General features: G+C 41.3%; 1 protein-coding gene across 4 annotated transcripts in view; it reads right to left on the bottom strand.

Moving 5' to 3' along the window:
* Positions 1-11,325, bottom strand: part of SLC7A11 (solute carrier family 7 member 11) — a 64,829-nt gene extending 53,504 nt beyond the window's left edge. The window contains exons 1-3 of one of the 4 annotated variants that reach the window (XM_064711546.1): positions 11,220-11,325; positions 7,190-7,264; positions 4,378-4,504 (exon numbers count right to left, since the gene is read on the bottom strand). In XM_064711546.1, coding sequence (XP_064567616.1) covers positions 4,378-4,504; positions 7,190-7,235 — 173 coding nt within the window. In that variant the 5' untranslated portion in view covers positions 7,236-7,264; positions 11,220-11,325. Of the gene's footprint in view, positions 1-4,377; positions 4,505-7,189; positions 7,709-7,751; positions 7,808-11,219 lie in introns of those variants that run through there. The other 3 variants (XM_064711545.1, XM_064711547.1, XM_064711544.1) reach the window with 3 other exon arrangements.
* Between the last annotated feature and the right edge of the window lie 996 nt (positions 11,326-12,321).

Below are 12,321 nucleotides of genomic sequence, written 5' to 3'. Positions count from 1 at the left end.
CAGCTTCTGAATGTAGCAGAACATTCTTGACAGCAACACTTCTTACCAGGGTGGCTCTTTCAGCTTCCACGTTGCAAAGCAGTCATAATCAAAAAGGAAAAGTATCAATAGAAACCTTCATTCATTCACTTGAAGTGAACATAGCCAGTGAGAGGAATAGCAGATTTGTCGTTACAAACGATCTCTGGGTCTGCTGGTAGATAAAACTAGCACCAGGAGATAAAAGAAACTATGGGAAGAATTCCACTGATTGATGAATGGAAAAAGATATTTGCTTTTACAAATGAACTTTAGGTTTGCTGATAAATGAAATTAGACATTGAAAGATGAAAGAAACAATGGGGAATAAAAACCCCTAAATTCCACAAGAATTAAAAATTAAAACGGGAGGTTGTGCTTTAGAGGGGAATCTTCGGTATTAGGCATATGGGGAAGTCTGTACTTCTCAAGTACCTCAGCCAATGGGGAAAGAGAGAAGGAAAATGTGGCTGGGAAATTGGGATAAAAAGGAGGCTGTGTCCTTCAAAAATCTGAGAGACCTCAGGGCAATGCCTCATGGCTTCTCCCTTTTTTTGAACAAAGTAAAAGGATTCCTCTGTCTCCTTCTTGGACATAAACCTCTGATGTTTGTGGATTAATTTTCCTAACAGCAGGATCAGATTACATGGGCAACACCCTGCTCAAAAGTCAGTGAATTTTAATGGCCAGCTATACCTCACCCCTCAGAGACAAAAGCAAATGAAATTCATTCACAGTGAGAATTCTGGTTTACTAAAATAAGCATCCAAAATCTACCCAGATCTTTTATTAACTTCTGGGACAGTCCAAATGGGATTTTCTAAAATACAAACAGAATATTTTCTTTTTATTGACTAACAATTTCCTAACACTGCAGCTGAAAGCAAAAATCCCTGTAGCAAACCATAGAATACCATAAAACAAAGGAATATGAAAAAATACATAATATTTCTTTTTTTGGTCAGTTAGTGCTTTTCTTAGTAAGAATTAAGCTCTCCAACACCCCACAAAGTTGTTGCATTTACAAATTTGAAATGCTCATAATATTTATACAGCCTTTCCCTTTGAGGGAAGCTAATTGTTTGACAGAAGCCTTAGCACTGACACACATTAGTAGCAAATTAGCCTGTGCCTGCATGTTACTGTTCATGTTCCATTTGGGAGGACAGCTCTTTTTAGGACAGCTGGTGGCATCTGTGTTTTATCACATACATACTGTAGGACAAAAGGACACATGATTCTCAAAGGATTTCTGGGTTGAACAAGAGTCCACACAAATTTCTTGTAAAAAATCTGCAACACCTCACCTCACAGAATTTTCATAAAAATTCTATGGAACAGGGTAAAAATTCTGCAGAGACGTTGTTGTTCTCCATCAAACAATAAAAGAATTTCCCACAAGGGAGTTGCACCCTGGAAACAAAACTCACTTTCTTTGTGTTATGACTCAAGCCAGAAGTCACACACTGTGTTGGACCAAGCTGCAGCGCAGGACAGAACAGAACAATCTGCCTCAGTAAGTTTCTGCATGGATGAGCAAGGGCAGCTGCATGAGCATCTCCTACGCATGGGGATGTTCTTCTCACTGGCCAAAAAATGGCTTCACAAATTTTGTCTGGATTTTCACAGACATTTATTGACTTCACTTATTTCTAATTCATAGCAGAAGATCATCAGGCTTCTGGCTTTCAAGTACTGCAGGCAGCCTGCCATAAGTGGTTTTGGAGTACCCTAGATCAGATGAAAGATCAGATCTCTGGAGCTGTCCCAGACTTTTTTCCTTGGTCCCAGCTCCTTTCCCCAGAACTTGGATCTTGCCCTCCCATTTCAAGGAAAAGCCTTTTTAAAGCAGCTATCTATACCACCACTATGTTTCTTAAAGCATAGCTCCTAAATTGCACCTCTAATAAATAGCTCTGACATTCTCATGTCTTGGGGGAGATGTTGCTGGCAGCGCAGTCAATCAGTGCAGGGGAAGTTCAAAGAGTGAAACTATTAAAAAAACGCACAGATGAGTGTTTAGGGACATAGCTGAGTGGTGGACTCAGCGGTGCTGAGTTAATGGTTGGACTCAATGATCTTGGAGGTCTTTTCCAGCCTTTCAGATCCTATGCTTTTCCTTTTGCTACAGTGCTCAATAGCTGTGTGTTCAGGAGCAGGTAGGACGTGCATGACCAGCTTTCACTGAAGGGCAAGGATATAGGAAGACACCAGATGAGGACCAAGACAGGGTCCCAGCACATACCACAGGTGAGCCAGGCACCTGGCAGCACACTCTGATCCAGCCTTTGTTTAGCAACCACCACAGTGAAGCTCTACAGACCATGCAGTCGCACTGCTGTCTTCCCTTGTTTGAAAAGTAGTTGTTGGGGTTTTTTTAAAGGTACATAAATATGTATAAAATGCACACCACCTGGCTTTGGGAGAGAAAAAGGTTCACACTGAGTGCACTGAGTGAGAAGCCAGTGAAATGCAAGGCAGAACTAGTTGGTATGTGGGCAGAGTAGTTAAGTGTGTCCTCCACTGTCAAGTAGCAGCTTTAAAGAGATATATGAGAGCAGGAAATGTCTGTTTTGGTTGTGACTCCTCTGTGTGATAATCCTGCAATTTCTCAGGATTATCACACTCAGGGAGTGTGATACTCCTGCAATTTTTCAGAAGAAAAATCAGTCTAGCTGAAATGTGCGAGTGCAACTTCATCTGCTGAAAACAAAAAATAAACATATAAGCGGTCTCGAGTTCTTTGATGGGAGCAGTCAATTAGTTTCCTGATGCAGGAGTCAGATATAAAACTCCACACAGAGTTTCAGCAGTGCTGCTCTGGTCATTGCAAGTTATAACAGGTATGGCTTCCTTACAGCCTCTCACACTGGGTGATTAAAGAATCCACTGATGTTCTCTCCCATGCAACACAATTATTTTCTGGGTGTGGGGCAGATCACGATGACTAAGAGCATTTATACAACACTCCTGGGACACTGTTGTATGTAAAAAAAGTAATTATTTTGTGAGGAAAGGAATTTATGATGTCTGGTTTCTCATGGGTGTTGTGCCTAGGTTAATAAGTTCCCTCTGCTGAACCAGGTGCAGATTAAGAGGGAGATTTCTATTACTGTTCCCTTTTGTTGATTCTCTGATGTGAAATGATATAGCTGTTCACAGAGACCTGTGAAAACATAGTTCTCATTCCACTGCCTGATTTTCCTTCTTGGCAAAAAGTCCATACAGTTGAGACATCTGCCCTTTCATCACATTTGATGGAAATGATGCAGTTAATTCAAAGGTTACATTTTGGTGGGGAGGTTGTGTTGGACCATCTGACGTACAAAACTATTTCCTCTGGAAACAACACAAGGGTTTATAGACTCATAATGACTCAGCACCATCAGCACTTCTAAACTCCACAATCTATGCTAGGACTTGTCCGTGTTATGTAAACGTGGCTGTGATTTGAAATCATGCTTGTGCCTCATTTGTGACTAATCTGCTGATTGCAGAAGAGGGGGAAGAAGTGCTAACCAGCCTGAGGCAGGGGATGGAGCATTCCCAAAGTCATTTTGTATAAGTGAGTTGCCCTGCTCTACAGGTATCAAGATCTCCAAACTCAGCACAACTGTAAAAACAAAGAGAGGCTACACGTGAGTTTGAGATGTTGATCCATTTACATTATGAAAGTTTATTTTATGTGATTCAACACTTTCATATTGTAATTCTTCTGCACAAAGGCTGCATGAGTCACAGGTTTACACACCAAGGCAACATATTGGATATTTTACTTATGTGAAGATAATGTTTTTTTATTCGGTCAGTCAGTGTTTTTCAAAGTAAGAGTCAAGTTCTCCAACACCCCACAGAAACAAAAAATCAGGGCCCCAATCTGACATATAAATCATATATATGGTGCCCCTAACTCTGAAAACTACTGGACAACAGCCTCACCAGGAGTTATTCCTGTATCCATAGACAGCAGTAATTGCTCCAGAAGGTAGTGCCAAGACTGAGAAAAGGCAAAGGTGACTTCTCTCTTTCACTGTACCATACCTAGGTATGGCTAACAACATTATTAGTGATACCAATGGACATAGTAAGCTTACCAAAATGAAGGCAATTTATTGAATTTTTGTGGCAGGGAGTTTTCTTATTTCCCCCATATATACACAGATGTCTCCTTGAACATTTCAAAGCTGATGAGCAGAATAGCATTTTTAAACTCTCTGAAGCAATCATAGTTAAACACAGTTAACTGACGTAAATACATTTGACTTTTCTAATTTTTTTTGCCCAGCATATATCAGAGATTTTTCTTTATGAATGACAAGCGCAGCGCCATCAGAAAAGAAAGAGTCTTGATACACTTACCGAATGATGAGGAGTTCAACCCAGACCCTCACAAATGCAGGTAATGGGCCAAAGGCCTCCAGGATATAGGTGTAGTGACCACCAGATTTCTTAATGCATGTTCCTAGTTCAGCATAGCAGAGGGCACCTGTGAGAATTCAACAGTGCCAACATGAGAGATATCCAGAAATACCTATTAAAACAGTTATAGCCTAAACAACACAGCTTCCATGGCATCACAACTACTTTTTATATTTTTTAATTTTTTTCCAATTAATTTTGTAAATTTTAATTCACTCAGTTAGACACGCAGTAAACCAAACTGTTTATCCAGTTATATTTAAAGCCTCTGGACAAGCTATTTGCAATTACTACTGTGCTACTCAATACCTTGTGAAGAAGGACAAAAAATTGGGGTGTCACACCAGCCACCCTACTTCTCAGGCAGCCAGACTGAACTACTAAATGAAAGATTTCTGACACAATTGCTTGTTATCAAAGGCTGATCTACTCCTTTCAGCCTTAGAGATACCTGGCTCCAACTCTGTAGGTCTAAAAACTCTACTGCCTCTCCTCAGCCATGGGCAAAGGCAACCAAATGGCCAAAATATGGAAGCAGGATCTGCAGAATAAGAATTTTCCTCAACACTACTCCTAACATCTTCCATACAAAACTCGGGGGATGGCTTAGTCACAGCTTTTCAACGCTGATGGATTGGTTTTTGTGCATTGCAAATGCAGTGAAAGGTCAGGAACCCTCAGCCAGTTACAAAGCCGGGGATTCACGGCTCCACACATGGACCACATCAACAGCGTTCCACAACCAACAAACACAGCCAGCCCTCTTGGGAGACTCTGAGAAAACTGTAATAAACAGCAATGAAGTTTGTTAGCACTGCATCACAGAGGGTTAAGATCAGCAACATACAGGAACTCATTTCAGCTCTCTTCTCTGCACACCTTTACATCACACCGCTTTTAGATAAGAACTGCTGTTGTCAAAACCACATCACATGTGCAAGCCCATCGAAGTTGTACCACATGGTGACAAATTTTCCAGCCTTGTTCATTTGTTTTGCTTGGGACTTTGCAAAAATGTGGCAACTTTTTATCTGCTATTCTCTAGCTCACCTGAAGATGTGTTTAAAGGAGTCCTTACAGCCACATTAAAAAAAGATCTCTCTGAATTTTCTTTTGCTAGCCTCTTCTGTTGAGATTCAGGATGAAATTAAATTGTGTTTTAATATAAGTTATAAACACAGCCTCAGCAAGACCTTACGTGACCTCTACATGTGATTTAACTATAACTAAGTCACACAAGGAACTAAAATCCAAAATATTAAAAAAAAAAAAGCAACAACCAAAAAACAAACAACCAATCTGTAACAGGTCCATTCTGAGAACAAGATACTATGTTTTGCTGTGCCAATTTACACAGTTCTTCATATCTGGAGGTGTAGAAAATTACCTAAAAAATCTGTTTGATAAAAGAGAGAGGGTTTTTTGTTGTTGTTTTGATTTGGGGGTTTTGTGGGGTTTTTGTGGTTTTCTGTTTGGTTTTTGGGGGGTTTTTTGTTTGTTTGGGGTTTGTTTTTTGTTTTTTTTTTTTTTGGTACAGACTTTATCTCACAGCCAGAATAACTTTACTACTGCTAAAGTTATAGCCATTAAGGCAGTGCTTAAGCAAATTCTGGTTAAGTAACTCAAAAGACCAAGGTCTTTTGACAGGGTTACAAATAGGATCTGAGGTTTTTCTTGATAGCAGAATTTTGTTGCAGACAGATCTTCCATATTTGTACAAGAGATTGTGCTGCACATTTATCACTTGACCCAAACGGGTCCTAACTTACTCGACTGTTCAGCTTGGGTGGGTTTAGCCTGTGAAGAATATTTCTTTTAAGTTCAGAGCCAATTTACAAGGTGGCATTTGCATGTTCCGCCTATTAAGTAGACACTCAGTCTCTCTTTGTCCTCTTCACCTCCTGCCAGTAAACAAGCAGTTTCCCTTTTAAATAAAGCCAATATTCATGTTACTTCTTCAGTTTCTTTGAGATTAACTCATTAAATAGGTCAATGAACCCTCTGTCCCACAGAGGCCAGGGTGGGGTTTTCCACTCTGAATGAGGGTTTTGTTTTGTACAGAACAACTTAACTGGACTTCTTCACAATTCAACACTCTTCAAGAATACAAAGAATCAAACAAAAACACTCCCACAATATGCAGGCCAGCAATCAAACTCCCAGGGCAGATTTGCTTCCATCACACTGGTTTTTGTAGCCAAATCTTTCAAAGCAACATCATGAGCGAGGAAGGAAGAGCTGGGAAGAGGGGTTATTAGTATTATTGTTTTGCTCCCCTTCATGCCAATACAGCTTACCTACAGTAGGAATCATTCTTCTCAGACCTTGCTCTAGCCTCTGGGGAACTAGGTTGAGCTGTCTAAACATTTCAGTGGTGTTCAAGAAGTGTGTTCATCCAGTTGCCAGGGCTTTACAAGCAAACCATAAATACGTCTTACAGACAGGAGAAAAACATACAGCACATTCCACAGGGAAAAATGCTCATTTAGTTTTCCTGTTCCTTTAGGGACCCATTAAAAAAAAATTAAATTTATGCTTCCAGCTTTCACCAGCTGGTGCCGGGAGTTGGGGGACAGGGGTTGCAAATCTTTGCACCCTCCGCAAACCCACCGTGAAGCACAGACCTTCTGTAGTCCCATTGGTGCTCAAGCTCTGCACTCTGACTTCCTATCCAATAGTAAAATCAGAGAAATAATCACAACAATTCTCCAGCTGCCCCTCTAGACCAATTAGAAACTTTTCAGGGACTTACCAAAAAGCGAGAGGATACCACACACTGTCCAGACAGTCAAGGACATGCCCACGCTGCCTGTGTTCTTCAGGATGCCTTTGGGAGAGATGAAGATGCCAGCTCCAATGATAGTGCCAATTATGATGGATATCCCCCTCAAAAGCGTCACTTTCTTCTTCAGCACAACTTTTCCCTCCCGGGCTGGCTGTCCGCTGTCCAGAGAGGACAACTTGCCATTAGCATGTCCCTGCAAGTAGCTTCCATTAGAGACCGTGGGCACAGCAGCTTTCCTAAACATGCTACAGTGCCACCAGCACTCTGCTGGCAAGCACAGGCAGAAAAGTTTTCAGCAGAAACTGAAGAGGTTTTTTTCCCTCTCTATGTAGCCAACTACTTTGTCTCTCCCTGTTTTATCTTTCCAGCTGCTCCTACACACAGGTAACAAGCTCTTAAAGAGTCTGTGAGCCCTTCCTGTGATCCAAGCCCAGCTCAGGAACACCTGCGTTTTCACACTGTGGTACTGCCCTATCATTGGAAACCAGCTCAGCTTCCGCATGGACTTGTATTTAAGCTCTTGTCATACCAAGTTACTCTAGCTGAATGATGATGCAAATTCTCCAGGTTTGCATCAGCCATTTGAGAAACCGCTGGCATTACTCAGCATTTCTTTTTTTTTTTCCTTCTTTTTTTGGTTGTTGTTTTTCCTCCCCCCCTCCTCCTTTTTTTTTTTTTTTTTTCCTTTTCAAACTGTAGGGGCATGTTGTGCAACTGACCTGGGGGTGGTGAGAAGAACAAAGCACTCGCAAGCAACTCGAGCCAAACCTCACCAATCAATGCAAGCATATCACCCTCGACACCCTGAGACACACTCCCAATTTTTTAAAGCAGCTCAGAGCCAGAAACAAAAGCCTGCCTAAACATAAAGCTCGTCAGAGCACAAGGGGAAAAGAAATCAAACAGGATACGTCATCCCTGGGTCTAATCCAATTTCATTCTCGAAAAACTCCCAACAAAAGTTCAGTTTGTGGGGGCTGAACTTGTAGCGTCGCAGTTGATCCGCCTCTCCCACGTCCGTGTTGCAAATTTGGAGATCTGTGCAGGGTCCAGGACCCACTGTAAAGGATCCATAGAGCCCCGGTGTTGCCCCCAGTTACTTAGCAACACCTCCCAGTCAGCCGAAGGCGTGATTTCCAGAGAACAGGAGTTTTCCTAGGTGCAGCTGTTGTCCGGGATGTCAGGGAGCAGCACCGTGACACCACCTTGTTAAAATGCACTGCAAAGGTTCACAGCCACCTGGCATGTGTGAGCAGGCAGGAGCAGGGCAACACCCCGGAGCACAGGATCTCCAGCAGCTCCGGAATCAGAATGGCATTTCTGAGTTATCCCCGATAACACAAAAATCTGCAGCGCTCCCCATGCCAGATAAACGGATAATCAGATGCATAAATACGTTTGCTTCACCTGATCATTCAAAACTCAAACGGAGCATTTAAAATGTTAAAAAGAGGTGCCTTCTCCTAAAACAGATCAAAAATCAACAGCCTTCGAGCATTTTTGACCTAATCAAGGGACAGCCTTTATAAAATATGCCAAAGGGGAAAAATTCTTCGTGGTATAACTATTGCAGCTGATAATAGCTTCAGATTAGATCAGTGTAGTGAGAGGTTATTGCTACAGTTACTGCTTTTACAGTATAGCTTAATTAGTACCTTGGTTTGGGAGTAAAAAGAAGATCAGTTAAACCATTTTATCCTTCAAAAAGAAGGCGCTCAGCTCAGAGCACAACTGTGCTTTCAAATTTATGTGAGAAAGAAGAGATACTGGACTACCAACATGCTGCAGCTGTAAAACTTGAGTGTTTTTAAAGCCTCATATTTTCAGTTATAACTCACCTGTAATAGTTGGCACTGAGATAAAAGAAAGCATAAAAAAAGCTTATCTGGTTTAAATGCACGCAGGTGAAAAGCAAAGTGACTGTAGCTTTTGGCTGCAGAGCAGTCAAGAAGTGCTTGTCCTGTTTTCTGAGCACATCCTCTTCTGCCTCCCCCTGCTGATACGCTCAGTAGCGGATCCCTCAGCTGTCAGCTGATCCCTGTGCAGAGCCCACATGTGACTGCACAGACTGACTGCAGACAGGACCTTCCCTGCCACCCCACAGCCCAGACCAAGCCAATTTCCGTGGCACCAGGTACGAGTAAGGCCAGGATTAGGTGGCACGCTGTGCCAAGATGTTTTCTCTTGGCGCACGTTCCACAGGCTGCCCCCCAATAAGATCAGGCAACTGGAGCAAATTAAACCAGCAAAAAGCATTAACCTGAGAACTGAGTTGGGCTGGTGACCTTTATTTTCATTTTCAAAGGCTTTTTAATGAAGAAGCACATGACATCTTCAAACATCTGATGCTTTAACGGAGACATTCTTAACTAATGTTTACCCTTTATTTACACAGGAAGCTGGTTCCAAGATCAGACCAAAAGCTCAATAGCCAGACGACCCCGAGGCAGCTCCCAGCAAGCCAATTGTCTGCAACAACCATCCAGTACAAACCCTGGGCAGTATAATGGCTTTCAAATAACATTTGATTACTAGCCAGGAGAATACATGTTTCCCCTTTGGGCATAGCAATTAACACTCTCCCACGCAGGGAAAAGGGTGCTTGCTCCTTCAGTGGTATAGGGATAGCATGAATGCAAAGCTTAGGACTTTGTGAAATTCCCAGGGAAATTTATAAGGTAGGACCAGAGAAAAGCTAGATGCAGAAAACTCCTTTTCCTAACTCCTGGCAGCTTGCTAGTGATCTCATTATTTGTAGTCTTCCCAGGGTGTATGTTTGTGTACTTCTTCTTCATAGCTTCTCAGTGCTATCCACTGAAATGAAGAAAAATAGGAGCTTTTCTCCTTTGAGTTCCAGCCTTACTTCCTATTATTAGTTCCACTCAGGCTAAAGAATACTTATTTGGTGTTGGGGGATTATTTGTTATATTCTGGTAATTTCATGAAAATTATCCATCAACTGAGCCCAGTCCTGAGGAGGTCACAAAGCTGGAAGAGGGTCACAACTGTCTGCTGACCCCACTTATAGTGTACTCACAAAATCTCCTCTGATTATTTGTATCTCACCGGCCACTTTTACTTCAATTATTCATCACAGAGCAAGGACTGCTATGCAAACACAACAAACAATGCTCAGTGTCTTTTCAAAGAGCTTTTCTGAAAGCACAGGGCTTAACCTGTCCAACACTCAGAACAGCCCCATTCTTCCATAAAAACTTACTCTAAAAGCAGAACAAAAAGGTATAAGGTGCAATTTTCTTTAGACTGATGAAATTTTTTGAAGCAGTGTTTCTAAAAAACATGTTCTGAAAAGAAACCTTCAGCCTCTAATAGCATCTGGCATTGTGCATAGACTTTTTATTTTTTCTCTCTGGTTGTTTTTTTTTTTTTCAATTCATAGCCATTTTCTCCTGAACAAACATTTTAAAGCATAACTGAGATCATCACTGTGAAACAGTTTCCTTTCCAATCTCACTGCCAGCCCTGATCAATCTATCCACTGTCTGTTCCAAACAAAAATCCTTACCAGAAAAGCCTACAAGTCCTACACCTATACCCTGCAAAGAGCTAAAACATCACTAAAATATCAGCCAGAAGATTCAGCAACCCCGACTGGTTGCCTGAATGCCATCAGTGGCCTCTCACAGTGTGAATAACCTTGCTGGCCAGCTGCACCTTTCTTCTCAGTGCTTGAGCATCACAGGGAATAACAAAAGCTCAGTACCTCAGGCTGAACACGCCTGACATGATGCTAGCCCTGCTTTTCACAGTAACAGAGTTTTTGCCAACATCTGGACACAGCTGTATCATTCCAAAAAAGCTACAGTTTTGGTATTTCCCCTGGTGGAATGCTACAGAACACACACAAAGCATTCACCTTTACGGTAATGCTACAACAAATGCAGCAAAGTGAAGGACCAAAAGTTCAATCCTGAACTTGAGTTCCCAATTCTCAAGCCCACAAAAACTCTATAACATCTAGATGTAGAGAGCATACCTTGACAACGTTTCCAGGCATTTGTCTATCAGCTTATTGCATCAAACAAGTCCAAAGAGTCACAAGTCAAGCCTCCAGCCACACATTACCACGCTGACTGGAAACACAGGAATGAAAGAGGAAGTTCAGCCAGACTGAAAAGGCGAGGAAAGCCCCAAACTATTACATGTGGGTGGCATGGCATGAAAAATGTTGTTTAGAAAACTGATCTGAGTCTTCTGTGTATAATGCCAAGTTGTTTGTGAGCTTCAGAAAGCAGCCCTGCAGAAAGGCAGCAGTGTGGTTTCAAATGTCAAAGGATGGCAAAATACCTAAAAGTATTTGTTTCATGTAGATAATCTAGCGTTGAGAAGTTTTGACTGGGGATTTCAGCTCCTATTGTAGTGTTGAGAAGGAGTTTAACTAGCACTGGGGGGAGAAAATCTATAAGCATTTAAAAACTAAGGTGTCACTGAGAATAAATCATTATGAGGTAACAAATATCTCAACAGACTGGGAAAGATTTTTAAAGCTTTAATGCAAACATAGAACTGAGAATATCAAAATATTTTGTTATCTCTACTACAGGTCAAATCTTCAGTTAAAATGGAACTGCTGAGAATGTTGGGGGGGTTTGCTATTTTCTAGTCAGAGTCTTACAAATTACTCAATTATTTTGCATTCCACTCTGTGCTGGATACAAACTTATTTAGCAGCAAAAGAAAAAATGAGAAGGAAAGAAATACACATCGAGCTCACAGATCTTAAAAATAAGGTAAAACGTCTATAAGAAATCCAAAAGAAATTCAAATATTTTTTCTTGTATTCTCAGTCAAAAGCTTCCTACAAAATGCAGGAAGCAAATAAAAATCTGATATCTAGAAGACTGCAGGCAACAGCAGTTTAGAAGGCAAATGCTTCTGAAAGTTTCCCTGTGTTCAATTTGCTGATAGCTGCCAGTCAATTTTCAGCTCGAAAAGAAGGAAAGAAAAAGGGATTTCTGAAATCTGAAATCCCTCCTATTTTTCTCACCATTAAAGCCCTATTTCAAAAGACATTATACATTTGGCTGAATGGTTTGACAGTTTAATGGGTCTTTTTTAAGCAGACAGGAATCATTAGC

This window comes from Zonotrichia leucophrys, chromosome 4 (genome assembly GCF_028769735.1).
Source record: "Zonotrichia leucophrys gambelii isolate GWCS_2022_RI chromosome 4, RI_Zleu_2.0, whole genome shotgun sequence".
In the NCBI taxonomy this organism is placed as follows: Eukaryota; Metazoa; Chordata; class Aves; order Passeriformes; family Passerellidae; genus Zonotrichia; species Zonotrichia leucophrys.
The sequence above is the reverse complement of the archived record's forward strand: the minus strand, read 5'-3'. Positions and strand labels throughout refer to the sequence as shown.